This window comes from Microcaecilia unicolor, chromosome 2, assembly GCF_901765095.1.
Source record: "Microcaecilia unicolor chromosome 2, aMicUni1.1, whole genome shotgun sequence".
Classification (NCBI taxonomy): Eukaryota; Metazoa; Chordata; class Amphibia; order Gymnophiona; family Siphonopidae; genus Microcaecilia; species Microcaecilia unicolor.
The window spans coordinates 389,410,680-389,431,217 of record NC_044032.1 but is presented as its reverse complement, the minus strand read 5'-3'; the positions used below and the strand labels follow the sequence as shown (position 1 = coordinate 389,431,217).

At 42.8% G+C, this 20,538-nt stretch overlaps 1 protein-coding gene across 1 annotated transcript in view; it reads right to left on the bottom strand.

Annotated features, from left to right (window-relative positions):
• The window catches only part of SCARB2 (scavenger receptor class B member 2), a 187,580-nt gene that overhangs the window by 130,868 nt on the left and 36,174 nt on the right, over positions 1-20,538 (bottom strand). Inside the window, exon 2 of the mRNA XM_030190578.1 lies at positions 11,061-11,218. Within this exon, the coding sequence (XP_030046438.1) occupies positions 11,061-11,218 (158 nt within the window). The remainder of the gene's footprint in view (positions 1-11,060; positions 11,219-20,538) is intronic.

Here is a 20,538-nt window from a genome sequence, read left to right as displayed (position 1 = left end):
ATACTTCGGAATCGGAGGCAATGTTCTTAACTGGTTTAAAGGATTCCTCACCACAAGATCGTACCAAGTGACATCCAACTCGACTACATCTGCCACATGGACACCTGAATGTGGAGTTCCACAGGGATCCCCCCTCTCGCCGACTTTATTCAATCTAATGATGATACCTCTGGCTAAACTACTATCCAACCAACACCTCAACCCATATATATACGCAGACGACGTAACGATTTACATCCCATTCAAACAGGATCTACAAGAAATCTCCAACGATATCAACCAAAGTCTACACATCATGCACTCATGGGCAGACGCATTCAAGCTCAAACTCAATGCAGAAAAAAACCAATGCTTAATACTCACTTCTCAACACAATATGAACAAATTCACCACCATAAACACACCAAATCTGACACTCCCTATATCGGACACCCTCAAAATCCTAGGAGTGACCATCGACCGCCATCTAACACTTGAGAGTCATACGAACAACACAACCAAGAAGATGTTCCACTCAATGTGGAAATTAAAAAGAGTAAAACAGTACTTCCCAATGACAGTCTTCCGTAACTTGGTACAAGCAATGGTGCTCAGCCACCTGGACTACTGTAATGCACTATACGCTGGCTGCAAAGAACAAACAATCAAGAAACTCCAAACAGCCCAGAACACAGCAGCCAGACTTATATTCGGAAATGCAAAACATGAAAGTGCTAAACCATTGCGAGCAAGGCTACACTGGCTCCCACTCAAAGAACGCATTACGTTTAAGATTTGTACACTAGTTCACAAAATCATCCATGGAGACGCCCCAGCGTATATGTCAGACCTGATAGACTTACCGACAAGGAACGCCAAAAGATCAGCCCGCACGTTCCTTAATCTTCATCTCCCAAGCTGCAAAGGTTTAAAATACAAACTTACACATGCAGCAAACTTCACCTGCTTGAGTGCCAAGCTATGGAACGCACTGCCGCAAAACCTAAGAGGGATCTACGAATTAACAAACTTTCGAACATCACTGAAGACCCATCTTTTTAAAAAGGCATACCATACAGAATAACAATTACAAATGTATACATCTCCCACATCTTTACTCAGATCTATTCTTATAACATCTGCTTGCTTTAAACTCTAATACGTTATTCAACATCATTATGTAACAATAAATGATTACATTCTAATCTATCACCACCAAGATCGATTTATTGTAAGCCACATTGAGCCTGCAAAGAGGTGGGATAATGTGGGATACAAATGCAATAAATAAATAAATAAATAAATTTTATCTTCTTTCCACCTTTGCAAATACATGGAATGCATCTGGTCTAGGTTTCCAAGATGGTATTTTTGAATAATGTCTACACCTGATTTAGTGTCCTAACCTTAACAGCTGATCCTTTTAGCTTCATTTTAACCATTTTCCTCATTTTATTACAGCCGTCATTTTGAAAATTAAATGCAGCTACAGTAGATTTCCTTTGTGGTTTCATCCCAGAAAGTAGCTCAAACTTGATCATGTTATGATCACTGTTTTCCAGGGGACACAGCACTGCCACCTCTCGCATTATGCCCTGCACCAAGAACCAGATCCAAAATGGCTCCCCCTCTTGTCTGTTCTTGGACCAGGTGCGCCAAGCAGTCCTTTATTACATCTAGAATTTAATCTCCCCTGGCATTCCCTGATGCAACATTTATCCAGTCAATACTGAAATAAACATTTCTTCATCCGTTTGTTCCTTCTGTCCCGGCGGACGGTACAGCCCTACAAGAATACTCCAATTTCTAACCATAATGATTCCACACTGCAGTTTCATATGGAATGTTTATTTTATTTGACTCAATTCCCACTTTAACATACAGCTCAAACCCCCACCCCATTTTGATGCTCTCTATCATTGCAATACAATTTCTACCCTGTTAATACAGTGTCCCATTGATTGCCCTCTTTCCACCAGGTCTCTGAGATGCCTAGTATATCTACCTCATCATTTAGTGCTATATACTCCAAATCTCCCAACTTATTTGTTAGGCTTCTAGTATTTGTATACAGGTACTTCAAATTGTGTTTTTTTCCGTGGATCTACAAGCTGCTTAGAAATTGAAGGAGATAATGTACATCTTTTATCCTGCTCTCTCATTAAGCACACCTGGCTTATTTTCAGCATTGTTGAAACCTCTGTACTGGGATTCCCTAAATTTCCTGTTTTAATAGTATCCTTCAAGGATACTCCACACTGAACCATGCACTCTTGGGCAACTGTCAGCTCCCCCCCCCCCCCCCCCCCAATTCTAGTTTAAAAGCTGCTCTATCTCCTTTTTAAAGTTAGCACCAGCAGCCTGGGTCCATCCCGTTTAAGGTGGAGCCCATCCTTTCAGAACAGTCTCCCTCTTTCCCAGAATGTTGCCCAGTTCCTAACAAATCTAAAGCCCTCATCCCTGCACCATCGTCTCAAGCATGTATTGAGACATCGGAGCTCTGCCTGGCTCTTGGGTCCTGTGCGTGGAACGGGAAACATTTTTGAAAATGTTACCCTGGAGTATCTGGACTTCAGCTTTCTACCTAACAGCCTAAATTTGGCTTCCAGAACCTCCCTCCCACATTTTCCTATTTCATTGGTACCCACATGTACCAAGACAGCCAGCTCCTCCCCATCACTATCAACATTTGTTGATGACTACTCCAACCTTGTTTGGATCAAAAGAAACAAAAGGCTGAGTGGACTATCTATGGGCTTTAATCCTCTCCAGATAGAAGGCCAAGGTTTGCCTGCAGTCCAAAGTGCACTTTTGCCAGGGTGAGCATACAGTTCTGAAAAGAAGGTTGGCAGGATGACTGACTGGTTAAGCTGGAACTCTGAGAACTACTCTTATGATGAAATCTTGTATAAGGCGGATCTACTAACCTCACTGACCCTGCAAACTTTAGTGGCAGTCACTTAATGCCACTAAAAACAAGACCTTCCAGGTCAGGTACTTCAGATGACAAATCAAGTGGCTCAAAAGGAGCTTTTATCTGCCAGGTGAGGATGACACTGAGATCCCATGATACAGCTGGAGGTTTGACAGGAGGTTTTGTCAACATCACAGCTCACATGAAGAGAACTAGAGGCTGTCCAAAGATAGGTTTAACTCCCGACATGGTGATGAAGAGCACTGACTGCACTAAAGTAAACCCTTACAGAGTTGATTTTCAAGCGAACTCAGAAAGATAAAGGAGGTATTCAAGCAGGTTCTATGTAGGACAAGAGAGAATCTAGGGCCTTGCTCTCACACCAGATGGCAAATCTCCTCCATTTAAAGGAATAACTTCTTTTAGTGGAATCTTTCCTAGAAGCCAGAATGACTCTGGAGATACCCCTCCAGCAGCTAGCAAGGAGGCAAATTCTATGCTCTCAACATCCAGGTCATGAAAGCCAGGGACTGTTGAGATGAAGAAAAAGACCCCTCATTCTGAATGATGAAGGTCAGAAAACACTCCAGTTTCCACGGTTCATCAGAGGACAGCTCCAGAAGTAGAGGGAACCACATCTGTCTCAGCCAGAACAGAGTGATGAGGATCATAGTTCCCTGGTCTTGCCTGAGTTTCAGCAAAGCCTTCCCTGTCAGAGGAATGGGAGGATATATACACAGAAGACCTATTCCCCAATGGAGGAGAAAGGCATATGCTGCTAGTCTGTCATGCGACCTAAGCCTAGAGCAGTACTAAGGGACTTTGTTGTTGAGACGAGTGGCAAAAAGATCTACCAAAGGAGTGCCCCACTTTTGGAGGATCTTGCGGGCAATGCTCATTTTTCACAGACCACTCATGCAGTTGAATGACCCTGCTCAACCTGTCCACCACACTGTTCTGTTTCCCTGCCAGATATGTGGCTCAGAGCACCATGCCATGACTGATGGCCTAAGTCCACGTTCCGACTGCTTCTTGACACAAGCGGTAGGAACCCCATTGCTTATTCACATAATACATAGCAACTTGGTTGCCATGTATTAATTAGGATAATCTAGTTCGGCAGCTGATCTTTGAAAGCCTTTAGAGCGTTCAAAATTGCCCAGAGCTCCAGGAGGTTGATGTGCAATGAAATCTCCTGGGCTGACCAAACCCCTTAGGTATGAAGACAATCTACATGGACTCTCCACCTCAAGGTGGACATATCCATGATCAAAACTTTCTGGCATGGATTAATTTGAAATGGTAGTCCCAGGCTCAAATTGGATCGAACGGTCCACCAAAGCAGCGAGCAAGTCAATTGAGATGGATGACATCTGCTAGGTTCCCCTGGCCTCGGACCACTGAGAAGATAAGGTCCACTGGGTGCCCCTCAAATGGACGTGTGCTATGGATGTCACATGAACAGTGGAGGCCATGTGGCCCAACAGCCTCAACATCTGCCGAGCTGTGATTTGCTGGCTGCTCCAGAATTGAGCAGTGATGGAACAGGAGCATCCACCCTTCTTCCCCTGGTGGAATGGGTTTGACCGCATCGGCCTGTAGAAGGGCAGAGTTTCTCTGAAAGTACTTCCTTGTGCAGAGAGCTGAGATAATATGCTCTCGGTGGACAACTCAATCGCTGTGTCGAGGTCAGAGACACACAGTCATGAGAGCCTACACATCCACACACCCAAAGCAGAGGGCCTGGACACAACATCAAAAGTGTCAAAAGTACCCCTGGCTAGTTATTTCCGGCACGCCATCTGCTTAACAGCCAGCTGGCGAAGCTGTGTCCATAAAGTCTAGCACAATTTGCCCCATGGACTTCAAGTAAAGGCTCAAATAGAGCTGGTAGGTCTGGATGCAGAAAATGAGCATCGAGGCTTGGTAAACTTTTCTTCCTAAGAAATCCAGTTTCTGGGCCTCCTCTATCTGGGGGTGGGGGAGCCGAGGCAGAAGTCCTGGAACTCCTGGCCCTCTTGAGAGTAGATTCGACCACCATGAAGTGGTGAGGCAACTAGGCCTTCTCAAATTCGGGAGCCTTTTGAATCCTATAAGTGGAATCAACCTTCTTTGGCACAATCTGCACAGACAAGAGGAGTCTCCCAATTCTTCATCTATGCATATCTGAGGGAGGTGTGGAAGAGTACAGTGACCACCTCTCTAGGTGGAGAGTCTTAGTCAAGAATGATCAACAACTCTGCCCTAGGCTCGTCCTCAGTCTCTAACTTAAATTGGATGGTGGCCACCATCTCCTTGGCAAAACCAGTAAAGGAGACAGCCTCAGGTGGAGGCTTCCTTCTCTCCTGTGGAGAGGAAGGGCCTGAAGATACACCATAAAACTTCTCATCTGAGATGTAATCTGGCTCCTACTCAGACTCCCATGATCAGTCCATCTCAGGCTCATCAAAACACTCTCCCTGAGAAAAATGAGTCTGTACCTCCCTCAGTCTACTGAAGGATCATCTAGGCCTCGAAGGGTGCCAAGCTATAGGTCTCCCACCTGACTCCGGAGAAGTTTCCTCCCCCAACGTTGAATGGATCAATGCAAAGGAGGGTCCCAACTCTGATGCCCTTCGAAGCAAAGGCATCAGTGGCTTACCCACAGGCAGAGCCTGGGCCTCCAAGGAGGGTTGGGGCTGTACCAAGAATGACACAAGCGCCCTTGATGCCATTGCACTGCTGCTGCAAGCAAGCCAGCCAGCCAGCTCTTCCCTGAGCATGGCCCAGAACCAATCAATCATCAAGGATAGGAATCGGCAAAGGCTGGGCTGGAACCAGTGTGGAGACAGCCCATGAATCTGCTGGTGCCAAATCAGAAGCAGGTTACCAGCTGCAGCATCAGCACATCCATAAGAGAGGTAGAGCGCTCTTCTCGAAGCTGACGATTCTTGGGTGCCGGCAGTCGAATCCCCAGAGCTGTCAGTACTGTGTCTTGAGGGGGACCATTGCTTATGCTTCTTAGGCTTGGGCCAATGCTGAACATCAGGATCCTTCAGTACCAATAAGAAGGATGACAAATCCCCATGCCTTCTCGGTGTCAGGTCCCATGGAACTATCACAGTGCTTGACACTGAGGTAGAGGGAGACCTCCTCGATGCCGGAGCACTCCCAGTGTTAGAAGAAATCACCGCAGCCATCAGGGCAAAAGTCAATAGACCAGACTTGGCGCCAAAAATCTTTTCGTGCTGAAACTCGCTGGCTCTCCAAGTCCTTGCATGCATAAACAGAGGACACAGGAATGAGCGCCACGGACTGGCCCCCAAGCACTAGATACACCAGCTATGGGTGTCAGTACCAGAGATGGCCCTGTTACAAACAGCGCTTGGCATTGGAAACCTTGTGGGACATGAAGGGAAAAACAGCAAACAAAAAATCAAACAGCTCAATGGAAGGGGAGAAAAAAAATCCACTCAGCCTCGAAAAAGGTTTATGCTACCCAGCCAGAGCTCAAGCCTAAGAGTAAAAGAAACTTAAAATTGGGGGGGGGGGGGGGGGGGGGGTAGGAATAAGGGCACTAAAAAGGTAGCGGAATGAAAAAAAAAAAGCCCCCCCAAAAAAGTGAAAAAATACCCTCGAGAAGACATCACAAAACCGCCAGAAATTGACATGCTCAGACAAGATTACAGACACCACCTCTTATGTTCTTATGCTTTATGTTCTCTAAAGACTGCTGGTCCCAAACTCGCACATTGGGCAGGAAGACACCCGCACACATGGTGGGTTGCTGCCAAAGGCTTCTTAAAGAGACAGTATGCTGGGCAGCATACGCACCAGGCTCCATCAGATGATGTCACCCAGTTGTGAGAATATTTTTTTTCTTTCTTTCTCTGAGGACAAGCAGACCATAAGAAAGAAAAAAAAAAACAGCAGCAAAACATGAAACAAAGAATCTTATCAGAATCTGCACCAGATATCTCAAATTTACGTCAAGCTTTAATAGCTACCTATCTTAATTGATTTACAAAGGGAGCTGTAACCTGTGACCACCAACAATGGCTTAGCTAAATTAGAATGCAAAAAAAAACCCCAGCAGATCCCTGAGTAAAGTTCTCACATGAAATGCCTTTATTAATAAGAGTACCTGATGTGGTTCACATTTCACCCACTATTGGGATGCCTCAGGGGTATAACTTGATATTTGTACATGTCATATTTTATTCTAAAATAATACATAAACAAATGCACTCTAAAAAAACAAATATATAAAACAAACCAATTAAGAAACAAAACTTTGATGTAAAAAAAAATAAAACATGCATAGAGGGGCATTTTCGAAAGAAATGTCCAAGTCAGAATTTGAACGTTTTACAAAGACGTCCAAATTCTGAACCGGGAAGAAGGTCATTTTCGAAAAAGATGGATGTCCATCTTTTGTGTTCGAAAATACCATGGACATCCTGTGATTTGGATATCTGTTTTTCGGCCATTTCTGGGGAAAAAAAAACGTCCAAGTCTAAAACGTCCAAAGTCAAGCCATTGGGATGTGGGAGGAACCAGCATTTTTAGTAGACTGGTCCCCCAGGACAGCAATCGGGCACCCTAGGGGGCACTGCAGTGGACTTCATAAAATGCTCCCAGGTACACATCTCACCATTGCTCTCTTACTTTGTGTGCTGAGCCCCCCCAAAAACCAACTACCCTCAACTGTACACCACTACCATAGCCTTTACAGGTGAAGGGGGCACCTATATGTGGGTACAGTGGGTTTCTGGTGTAACAGGTAGGGGGAGGTAGGAGCCTGGGTCCACCTGTCTGAAGTGCACTGCACCTACTACTAAACTACTCCAGGGACCTGCATGCTGCTGTAATGGACCTGAATATGACATCTGAGGCTGGCAAACAGGCTGGCAAGTAATGTTCTTAATCACATTTTTTGGGGGTGGGAAGGGGTTAGTGACCACTGGGGGAGCAAGGGGAGGTCATCCATGATTCCCTCCAGTGGTCATCTGCTCATTTGGGGCACCTTTTTGTGCCTTATTCATAAGAAAAGTAGGTCTAGCTCAAAACATCTACGTTTTAGTGCTGGATGTCTTTGCTTTGTTCCATTATGGATCAAAGACGTCCAAGTCTTAGAAGCACCCAAGTCCCACCTTGAACACGCCCCTGGTACACCTCCTTGAGATTTGGATGTCCTTCTGACGGACTTCGGAGAAAGACGTCCAAAATGAGCTTTCAAATATACCAATTTTGACGTTTCTGTGAGATAGACGTCCAAATGCTGATTTATGTCACTCTTTGGATGTCCACCGCTTTCTAAAATTAGCCTGATAGTGTATGGGGACCAGCAAGTGAAATGTACACTGACATTAAATTTACAATGCATAAGTGAAACCAAATGAAACATAGCATAGTCAATAAAGCACGAGTTACAACATGTCAAGCATAAAAAGGGCTGTGCAATGAGTCATGCATTATGACACACTGAAAAAGCACATTTCGTAACATCTTGAAATGAAAATTCTCTGCTCGGTGATCTAATGTAGGTCTCAAAGGTGTTAAAATTGCTGAACCCAAGGTGATGTGCATGAAATATACTATATGCTGAATAAAATGTGCTACAAAATGTATTAAGATTATAAAATACATACCAATTACAAAAGTCAAAGAGGATCTAAAATAAGCAGCAATTCATTCCACAATATAGTGACAGTACTCTTATGCTAAAAAGTATGAAAACCACCTCCCCTCCCCTTCTCTCTCACTACAAGCTCAACGCCCCATGTCCTCTCTCCCACCAACTACAAACTTGTCCCTCCCCCATAACATCTTCCATATCCTTATCCCCTTATATCCAACAGGTCTCCACCTCCCTCCCACCCTCTTCAGCATCTCCATCTTCCTATTTCTCTTCCCATATCTGTCATTGTGGCTTGACTGAATCAACTCACTTTCAAAAGGTACAGCAATAATGGACACAAATTGATACAGGTCAGGAACTTTTGGGTGGTGCTGTACCAGGCTTAGGCTGCCTTAGCAGTGGGACTAGGCAATCAGCTGCGTGGGCCTGGACTAAGTCAGTGGCTGTCTGTGTTGAGTCAGGTGACACCACCTGCTGGAGTGTTATTCTGTCAGTTCACATGTCTTTGAGTGCATCTGAGCTCTCTTCAACTTGTGCCAGAAGTGAGCCACGGTGGAGCAAAAGCACTGCTCTGATCTCCTCCCATAGAGGGCTGAGCCAACCAGCTGTCTGCACACATGCAAGGTTCTGGAAACACTGTACGCATGCACCAATAGATGGGGTAACCTCTGGTGTGTGTGTGTGTGTGTGTGTGTGTGTGTGTGTGTGTGTATCTACCACTTATAAATGGGCTTAATTGCCAGTTGAGGGTTTGTCTGCAGTTTAGAAGGAGAATCACCATCCTCGGTAGGAGTACAGGAGATCACCCATCAAAGTACAAGTCCTTATTGAATGCTGGAGACGACTTGGCAGGTATGAGCCTACCAGTGATAGCTGAGTAGGGTTACCATACAGCTCCAGCAAAAGGAGCCATATGGCTCAAATAAGCTGAGGGACTGCTAAAAAGAAGTCTGGCCATTACAGTCTGCAAGGTAGGACAGGCTTCTCTATATAATCCCAGAGATTGCTAGACAGCCTTTTGAGCCTAAACTGGTAGGCTTGTAAGGGACAGGCCTCTGATGTGCTGAGCAGAATGTTATCAAAGTTGGATTGTATGCACAAGCCTGGAACAATCACAGTATCATGCATTTAGCCATGATCTTCTACTTGTGTCAATTTAAAATGATCCATGAACTAACATGCCATCAACCTCTATATTTTGACATAGAGCCCATTTAGCAACATTTCAAATGACAAGTGAACACAGACTAGGAAAGTGAAACTCTTTTTAAACTGCTAAAAGGAGAAGGAAATGCATTATAAATTCTAAGTCACACACAGTTGATAGGGGAAGGGATACAAAAGCATGGCAAAAGTCAAACATACAAACACTGAAAACTCTTCCATCCTTCTCACCTCTCTCCAAGCACATAATGAGAAGAGTTAGAAATTTAGAAAGAACATTTGAAAACTTCAGAATATATTTTCTTTTAAAATGATGAAAAGTGCTTTTTAAAGGACAAGGTTCTCAAACATTGTATGCTCAGATTATTCCCAAAAAGTGATTTGTAATCACTAATGGTCCCTAGTTACTAAGAGGACAAGTTTTTAACTGAACACATGTGATGGCCAACAGCAGGCAGGTGTCTCCCTGAGCTCCACTGCAGGTTTCCCAGATGTTTGGTTTTTGCCATTGGTAAGAGAGAGAAGCAAAATCCTACCCCAAGGTTGGTCTAACTGATTCTTTTGTGCAGTGTGGGAGTCAGCCTAGGAGCTTTGGAGTGATGCAGGCTTAGAACTTTCTAGGCAGTCATTTGTGCTCTGAGGTCTCCTTGAGTTCCGGTAGAACTCTTCCATTATCACCATCTTCAGCAATGGTGGCTAGTGAAAGAGCCATGGTTTCCCTCGCACTGACTAATGATACCTGAGCACCCAAAAGATCGTCAATTGTGAGTGATGTGAAAGACTGATCCTCTTGGAGTGTGGAGGGACTAGCTTCAAAACTGTGGTCTTTAAGTTAATGGGAGACTTGATATTGACACTAGGAAGTCTGAGCTGCTCGGTGAAGTAGAAGGCCCTTCAAGAAATGTGGAGGAAGGAGAGCTAGCTGCAGTTGCCAACTTAAGTGTAGTCTTGGTTCCCCCACCAATTCAGTTTCATCTGCAGGAGCTCAACCACAATGCAGTACTTCTGTGCCATGATCACAAGTAATCCATATCATTACATTAAGGGTGTAAATGAAACAGACTCTGCTCAAACAGGACAGTGATGCTTAGGCTGGTCCAAATCTGACCAAACAGAAATAGCATATCATACCCAATGTTCAACAGTGTAGCAGCTGATTAGCTTGTGATACATTGAATATCTGGTATAAACTGTGATAATTGGTTAACACACATTAGCAGAAGAGCAGGCAATGAAGATAGTCTTCCACTCATGGGTTCTACTACTGCATACCTGACGAGAATGTAATAAGGAAGCTTTTTTTCCCATACTACTTACCCTTTTCATTCCCTATATAGTCCCTTCTGGTATAATCTGAGCAAAAACAAAATGAAGAAAACTTACCTGTAAGTGTATGGCCCTATCTCCTCCACTATAGGCCTTTCTCCTGCCAAAACTTCCAATGGATTAGTCAAGTTGAAAAAGTAGAACTGTACGTAGATGGGTGCAGGAGGGCTCTCCCAAACTTCAAAAGTGTCTGTAGCATTCTTTAATACAATGTCCTAAAAAACAATATAAAATAGTGTTTTTACACCTTACACACCTTTAAGTTTTTATCTTTGTGAAGTAGAAAGAACTAAAGTTCAAATATTCTTAAGACGGCAAAAACTGCTAAATGTGTAGGGCCTAATATTAATAATAAAAAACTGAGTTCCTAAACTTAGGCTTTTAAATAAGGAAGCTAGAATGTATGCCCCATTTTCAGCTAGACTTAGGAGTCTTAAGTTTTCAGAGGAAAATTAATCTTAATTAAGAAGCATAAAAATTACACTTAAATACATTTATATTTTTCATGTGTCCATGTCCTTTATACATATCTTTTATATTCTATAACCCTGGTTACCCATTATTTAATTCATATTTCCCCCTCTTGTTATCCAGATATTTCTTCAAACAACTTTTCTATTGCTTTTCTCAATATGGTTTCATTACTGCTGATTTATGCCTCCATCTGCACATGTTTTTATTTCACAAGTAGTGGTATTCAGTATGACAATACAGATAGGCATTTTTATGGACCAGTAGGGGCAACCATTTAGTAGCTTTTTTAATGTATGCACCTCAATTTGGTAATAATACAACTGAGCAGTTTTAAAACATTTATTTAAAAAATTGGTGCTTAAAAAGTATATTTAAATGTATGAATTTTAGCAGCAATTTCCACATTTGTTTTCTTTTTGATCAGATGTATTAATAACTTTATATGTTGTGCTGCATGGAATTGCACTTTTAAATGATGATCTGAACATGCGTAGCTTTCTTTTCCTAAGAGATGAGCATTGGCACTTTACTTATACTATTTGTCTTGGTAAGTTCATTTCAACTTTTCATTCTACATCATTTTATATTATATATTTTTATTATTAACACAATGTTTTATTGGTTGAAGTAGCCCATTGATAGCCTACTGGCATAGGACTGTTTAGGTTATAGTTATAATTACTTATATTTTGCCTTTATCCAAGGCAGAGTACAAAGAAACATACACACAATCGATAGTTAAACAAAAGAAATAAAATAATCAAATGTAATTCAAAATATCATAGGTCATTTCTTCAAACAAAACATTACTTCCAACTCTCACATCAATCCCACACCACTTTATAGGCTAACTTTGCAACGTTTCTTTTCAATAGAGGCACTGTCTTGTTTCTGCTTGATCACCAAGGGTAACTGGTTCCAATCTCTTGGGCAAATCTACATAGAAGGCACTTCTCCTGGTCTCCTCAAGTCTTAGCCACTGCAGATCAGGAACAATAAGTCCTGATCTGTAATGAGAACAATAATCTGGCAAGAATATACAGCTGCAAGATGCTGTGCAGATAAAATGAGGAAATATGGTACAATCCTAAATGAACCAACTATATAGCTTAAACCTAATGCTCTGTTAAATTATAAGACATATTTAAGGTGCTACGCTTCTCTGGATTGATAAATAATACAGTAATCATGAATTAACATAATTGAATAGAATGTAGAACCAGGATCTGCATTCAACTTTGGGTGCAAGGAGTTACACCAACTGAAACCAGGTGCAAATCTCAGTTGGGCGTGAATCTCCCAAATTCTATAACACTGTGTGCATTTTAAAGGAATGCCCACGCCCCGCCCCTCTGCAGATCTGCACAGGAACACTTAGGCACTATTCTATAAATGGGTGCATGTGTTTTCGCATGGGTCTGCTGTTTACACCCCATTTCAGCACCTTGCATCTGTTAGAACGTTTTTACCTGCCTGACTATTCGGCGCCATATATCCCTCAATATGCCTTGCTTTATTCATTTATCCTTTTTATAAGATTTGTATGTCTCATTTAAATTACTATATTTCAGTTTATTTTTACAGTACAAGTGATTCCAATCAGTTCTGTTACATTTTGTTTTTCAAAAATGTTAATTTTATAGCAAGGTAAAAACCAAACAAATAGAGGAAAAACCAAGAACTTCCACCTTGGAATGTTTTCTTGGTGTTAAGACACATAGAAGGTGTTCAACATAGTAGAGTGGCCTTATCTGTTGTACCACTTAAATTTTGATGATCAATTTAAAGTGCTATTGGAGCCTTTTATGATGAACCCTGTGTAAGACTAAAGAAAAACAGATTTTTAGATGTGACATTCAAGCTTAAGTGGGACATGAGACAAAGATGCTGCCTCCTCATACCCTAGCTCTGTGTTGGTTTTGGAGTCTTTTGTCCAGGTGCTTAGACTCTTTCCAGATATCTTTCCTAAATATTTTTTTGGAAATTTAAAGCCTATAAGAATCAAAATTAGATTAGATATTGTTAGGAAGGTCCACAAAGTAGCCCTTTATGCAGATGATACTCTTAACATTTACAGAGCACACCTTGATCTCATTGCTGCTGTTCATGAGGACATGTAAGCAATATAGTAGAGTGTCAGTGTACAAATTAATTGAATCTAAGTCATAATTGATTCTCATACATTTTTCACAGAGCCTTTAACAAGTAGCGTCAGATTCTACTATCCTTTCCAATGGTCACTCGAGGGGTTTAAATATTTAGGTATTATGGTCATGAGCACTTCAGGCAAGATGCATGACCAACACTACCCCCCGTTACTAAAAAATACATTAATGGAGGATCTATACAGATAGAGAACTCTGCTCTTATCCATATTGAGCAGAATAATATCAAAATGAATAGCACCTCTAGGGGGGGGGGGGGGTTTAACATTTTTTTTTTTTATTCTCGATGCTTCCCTGCTCAGTACCATAAACAATTTTAGGAATTTAAATAGACATATCCTGCTTTATTTGGAACAGTAAACAGCCTAGAAATCCCGCTGTCCTTTTTTCTCAGGGCCTAGGAAAAAGGGAGGGTTGTTACTGCTGGACTTTAAGCTTTACTATATTGTTTCAAGAAGTGTATTTCTCATGCTTCAGGGAACCCAGAAAGACACTGGGTAGAGAGAGATGATGCAATTGCTGAGAGACACTTTGGATCACTACTGTTCTCTGACTGAGGCCAAAAAGAGGAGAAATTTATTTTCATCCACTGATTGGGCTGGTAATTAAATTTTGGAGGGAATTGATGAAAGAACTGAGAAAGGGAGTCTTTCCTTGTGTTTTTACGAACAGAGTATGAGAATGTTTGGCAATTTCAATGGGCTGTGGATTTGGGTCTGAAAAGGGTGATTGACTTTGGCCCAGAAGGAGCTTTTAAGAACAGACAGGATATCGTGAGGGACAACCATGGGGTAATGATACCAATCTTTCTGTGGTGACATCTGCAACATTTGTTTTTCAGGAGCATATGTTAATGTTTGTTTGTTTGAGGTAAGGGGTTTGGCCCCACTTAATGAGACTGAACACTTTTTTCCAAAGGGCCTCCTATATAAATTTTATAAAATACTCACTACTGTTAAGCATGTAGGAAAGACTAGCTATCAGTTAAGGTGAAAAGGGGACTGGGGGGTGGTTCTGCTCATAGGAACTAACTAAAAAGTGTTCCATATGCACTAATCACTGGACATGTAGTTTAAGATCCTATTTGGATGATTTAGAGAGAGTTGCATGGGGGCAAAATTTCACCCATCCCCCCCGCCTGTCCCCAATGAAGTCTAACCCAAACCCACTAAGATCCATTCCACCCCCACAATAAATTTCCTCCATCCCCACCTGTACCTGCAAGAGTTAATGCTATTACTTACTCTCTTGCAATCCTCCTGACCCCAACTGCCTCCTGGTAAATACTCTCTCTTTGAGGGAGGGAGAGGACCAGGGAATCAGGGAAGAGAGATGAAGAGATGCCAAACTGGGGAGACAGGGGAGAGAGAAGGAGGAATGCTGGCCAGTATTCAACCAATGAGTGTTCCAAGCCTCACTCTGTTGTTCCGGCTGCCTCTCTGAGTATTCCAGATTTCATTGTATGCTCCAATTGCTTCTCTCAGTGCATTCCAAGCCTCAGTTTGGCACCGCCTCCTGTGAGAATCTTGCAGCAACTTTTTCCATCCCTGCAGGAATCCCGTAGGTTTTGTAGGATTCCTGTGATCCCCATTCCATTGCAGCTCTCCTGAACAGAATTGGGTCTTTGGACAGGCTACCCGGAAAGGGGTTAAATAGGATACAGCCTTTCTGGCAGATAGTGCAGGAGATACAGAACATGACTGGGCAGAATATCCCTCTGATGAAAAATTGCCTCACATACAACTAATGATTCATCGTCTGTTTGTAGCCTGTTTTGCTACTGCAGCTAATTGGAAAAGGGTACATAACCTTTGTATGACTGAATGGTACAAGAAAGTGTGGAAGATCTTGGAGATGAAGGGGCTAACTGCTATATCATGACTGGAAATAGACCACTTTGATGAAATGCAGGTTCCTTTTCAGAAGCATTTGTTCTCGCTTAAAGACCAATGAGAGAATGTGATAGGACAGAGAGCGAAGTTCTGAGAACTGTTCCTTAAACTGAATACGGGTTCTGAATGATGTCAGGTAGTATTCCAGGAGCACTGCCCAACAATTTGGCATGCATTTAGATATTTTTTTCTTTGGTTCTTTTCACTTCTGTTTTTCTGCTCTACGATTACCCTGTTCTTTCCCACCTCCTTCCTGAGCCCCATCTCCTCTCTCTCCTGTCATTGATTACCTATATATATCTTGGAAAGGACCTATAGAGTACAGCTCTAAAGAGCAGGTCAAGAAAGGAGCCTTAACTATATAAAGGAAAGGTGGAGGGACCAACAGAACTCTAGAACACTAGGGTTGCCAACTACCTTTTAAATGGCCAGGCTGCCTGCTGGCAGAGTATTAAAACCAGCATCAGAAGGAAAAATTCATTCTTACCCAATAATTTTCTTTCCAGTAGTCCCAACAGATTAATCCAGAGACTTGTGGGTTATGTCTCTCTACCAGCAGATAGAGAGAGAACTTCAGAGATAGATATATGTGGTAATGTGCAGCCAGATTCTCTTCAGGATTGTTGATACCAATGCAGTGGAAATCCAGTAAACCAACCAAGCTGAACACTCTCCTGGCTCTGAGATCCAAATTTAGAACCTCAACTGCTCCAGCGGGAGAAACAATCATACTACTAAATTGGAAACTGTACTAACTTCTTGAGCAGAGAAAACTATTTTTTTTTTTGCTAAAAGGAAACCAAATGCAGGAACACTTCCAACACTACAAACGAACGCGAAAACCGAACAAACCACAGAACACTGTTACAGAAAAGGGCGGGCCTCTGGACTGATCTGTTGGGACTAATGGAAAGAAAATTATCAGGTAAGTGTCCCACAGATCAATTCAGAGATCTGTAGGATGTACCAAAGCAGTCCTCAAATAGGGCAGGGAACATCCACCCCAGATGCAAGGACTGAAACTCCAAATGTCGCATCCTGATGAGCAGCCACATCCAAACTGTAATGCCTCGTGAAGGAATGTACCGAGGCCCAAGTGGCAGCCCTGCAGATGTCTTCCAATGACACCAAACAAGCTTCCAAATCCAAGCAGTATTGTGAATAAATCTCTTACTGGGAACTTTAATGTATCACCCTTCAATTTCCACAATCCCAGCTCTTATTCTTCCAACACCATTTCTTCACACATCACAATTTTTCAATAACTCTTCAAAACTTTTAAATTCTCGCCTCAGTAGTGCAAAATTTCCCAAACATAATTTCATGGCAATTCTAAACTGCACTAATTTCTTCATCGACTTCTATTGATTATATTTCATTTTAGGACACTTATCTTAAATATATTCGGACGGGGGCTCAGATGCGTCCGACATGCATGTTTCACCTCCCGGCTGTATCAAGGACCTCCCCTACAAAAAACATTTCAATAAATATCGTCTTAGTATTATTATGTATGAGTTATACTTTTCCTACCCACACATAATCCCCTTAAGTAAAACCATCTTATCCTTACGCCGTTCTAGCGCCAGCTTGACCAATTTATCAAAAGAACAATTCCTGTCAAGATGGCCGCGGCGTCTACTCTAAGACTATTTAAATGTTGACGCATCTGGAAACCCCAGCTCCTATTGGCCAGAACCGGGCACACTCCTATTACATTAAAGAGCCCCACTCTAATTCAGCATTCAAGCCGAACGGACTTACAGTATTCAGATAGTAAATATACCACTGCTCCCGAAAATTTAAACGTTTCTTAACCGATCCACCCTCACTACCTTGATCTATCTGTTCTAACACTCTCCAACGGATATCCTCCATCTGGTGCTTCCCCCCCCCCCCCCCAATGTTCCTCTAGGGGGGCCTGGCGATTCTGGGTAACAATTCGTGATTTGTGTTCCGTCAAACGTACCCGAATTGGTCGACTGCTCCTACCTATATAGATTAGATCACAAGGACACTTTATACAATGTTCCCCCCTAGTGGAACATTGGGGGGGGGGGGGGGGAAAACCACCAGGTGGAGGATATCCGTTGGAGAGTGTTAGAACAGATATCCGTCCCAGTATTCGACCCACCATGGCAGGAACACATACAGAAGGCTGGGAGGTCAACTTTGGATCAGTGCATCGATCCCTTCTGACCCGAACTGCCTGCCCCTGCTGAAAAACCAGGACACTTTGGCATTGGTCCTGCTGGCAATGAGGTCCATCGCCGATATCCCCCAGCGGCTGTGATCTGTTCGAACGCCATTGGCAAAAGTTCTCATTTGCCTGGGTCTAGAATGTTCCAACTGAAGAAGTCTGCCTGCAGATTCGTTGAACCCACAATGTGGGCTGTCGAAAGCAGCGCTGTCCCTTAGAGTCACGCTTTTACAATATTTTCCGGATCTTCCCAAGAGAAGCTTCCCCCTAAAGGACAACCTTGCCAACCTCAACTTCGAGGCCACATCCACAGCCCAATGCTATAATCAAATCCAGTGATAAGCCATGACAGTCAAGGACACTTCCTTAGCAGACACCTGTAAAAGATCATAAAGCAGATCTGCCAAGTATGCCAACCCCGGGAGAACCCGAACGAGCTCCTCAGCTGAGATAGCCTTTTGCACCCATTTGAAATGGACAGGAGACCTTGACAAGCGATAAGTATAAAAAAGACACTGGGATCAAAGCAAATGGAAAAATAAAATCTATTAATTGGAATATGTCAATTTTGGCAAATGTGTTTCTCTGATATCTAAGCAAGGGTAAAAACAGAGAAGCAGGAGCAGAGCCTCTACATACGTAACCACAGTCAAGAAAGGAGTAGACGCTGAACAAAATGAAGATCAGCTGTGGTCTTCAAATCTTTATTAAAAGCACCAGTGCAATGCACTTCTCTGATATCTTACATTTCCAGTTTCTGTATTTTTAGTATTGCTGTACATGCAACACCTAACTTTTTAGGTTTCCAGTTCAGTCTTTTTGTATTCTTATCTCTATTACTGATGTGTAATCCTACTACTACTACTTAACATTTCTAGAGCACTACTAGGGTTACGCAGCGCTGTACAATTTAACAAAGAGAGACAGTCCCTGCTCAAAGAGCTTACAATCTAATAGTCCCTCATTTTATATTTGTTGAAGGTCTGTCTGTGTTTTTTGTGCTCGTGACCAAGGTGTGGTGTTCCGCTAGTGTGTTCTCTGTGTAGGGATCTGTAGTAGTCCGACTTGTTCTGTATATTTAGAAGGAAGTATATGGGTATTCTTGGGTGCCGCCTCTTTATAGGTAGGGTTGTTACTATTTGAGTCCTGGACATTCTCTTTCAAGCTGTTGCTCACAAGGAGCAAGCTGTGAAATTCTTATGGGGCCACTGCAAGTGTGATGGTTGATGGCAGACCCTGGATGGGGAGAGATTGCCAGTGCCACCCCTGGCCATTCCAAGCCAGTGGGGGGTTAAATGTCTTGCCTAAGACCAGAAGGGGCTATGGTGGGATTATGAACTTGGGCCCTCCGATTTCCAGTCTGCTGCTCTAACCATTAGGCTACTCCTCTTTCCTGCCCTGGACATTAGTGCTGCTTTATTATGACAGGTTTTGTACAATATGTAAGTCCGGAATGTGCTTATGTTTTGCAGAGAAGAGTTATTAGAACTGTTTCTGTTATGTAAAGTTTGTGAAATAATCACAGAACATATGTAGACTGGCAGTTTTTTCTTTTAAGATGCCAACCCTAGTCGTTATAGAGGAAAGAAGAAGAGTACAACATTAGGCATGGTATGGGGGCAGGACAAGGGAGTGGTATGGGCAGAGCATGGAGCAGAGCAGGTGTCAAGTTTTTCTTTGGCAAAATGTTGGCAACCCTACAGCACACTGACATCAGCCAGGGAGAGTAGGGAGCCCCAGGGAGTAAGTATTTCCCTGGGAGACCAAACAATACATTTTGCAACAACAAAGGAAGGGGGTGGAGCACTAGCCTGGGAGTCATTAAAAGATGCAGAACAACCTACTGATGAGGAGGCCTTCCCTAAAGGGCCAGAGGAAGCAAGATGGAGTACAGGAACAAGAGATGCCTTGCAACATTAGAGGTACAGGAATCAGCTACAAGCCTACTGTTTTGTTTAGAACTTTTATTTATTTTTCTTTAAAACAGTGTGGGTGAGAGCAGTGAAATTTTAACTGCTAAGAGAACAGTAGCATAGCCAGACCTGACATTGAGTGAACTTTAGGCATCTTTCTCTCCCAACACCACCCTCCCTTCCCACCCCCACAGGTTCAGTATTGCTTTCTCTCACATTCCCCTCAAAGTCCAGCAATTCTCTCCTTCATCCTTGGTCAACCAAACCTGCATGTCTTTTACTGGCACTGAGGATGCTAAGTTGCCTCCAGTCAGCCCAAAAGTCACTCCACCGCATCCTGCCAAGGTAGCAACAGGAAGTTGTGTCTGGAGCAACACAGGGAAGGTTCACTAGACTGGTCCGAGACAGCCTGGCTTCATCACTGTTGGTGAAAGACATGTAAGCAGGCAGATGTTGAAATGTAATAGTTCTTTTTTTTTTTTTGACAGAGGGTGGCACCTCCAGAAAAAAACAGTGCCTGATTGGCCACCAGATTTGGGTGAGCCTGAGCAAAAAAATGGTTGGGCCTATGTCCATCAAGGCCCACTCATAGCTACACCCCCGTAAAGGAAGTTGCTACTATCACAGCCCCGTTTCCTTGAACAACATTGGAACAGGCCCAGGGAGAAGCTGTGAATGGAGCAATACTAAATAAATACTACAGCCTAAATTGTTAGTGTTGTGTCGGTATTGGCAGAGAAAAAGCCCTCAGAAACCGCTGGCAAAAAATGTCTGCGGTTTAGTGCAAGGTTATATATGATTCAATTCATAACTCATGCAGCGTTTCTATCATTGGGCAAAAAACTCTGTCACCACAGGGCTATATATTTACAAGCCTCAACTGAAATTAAG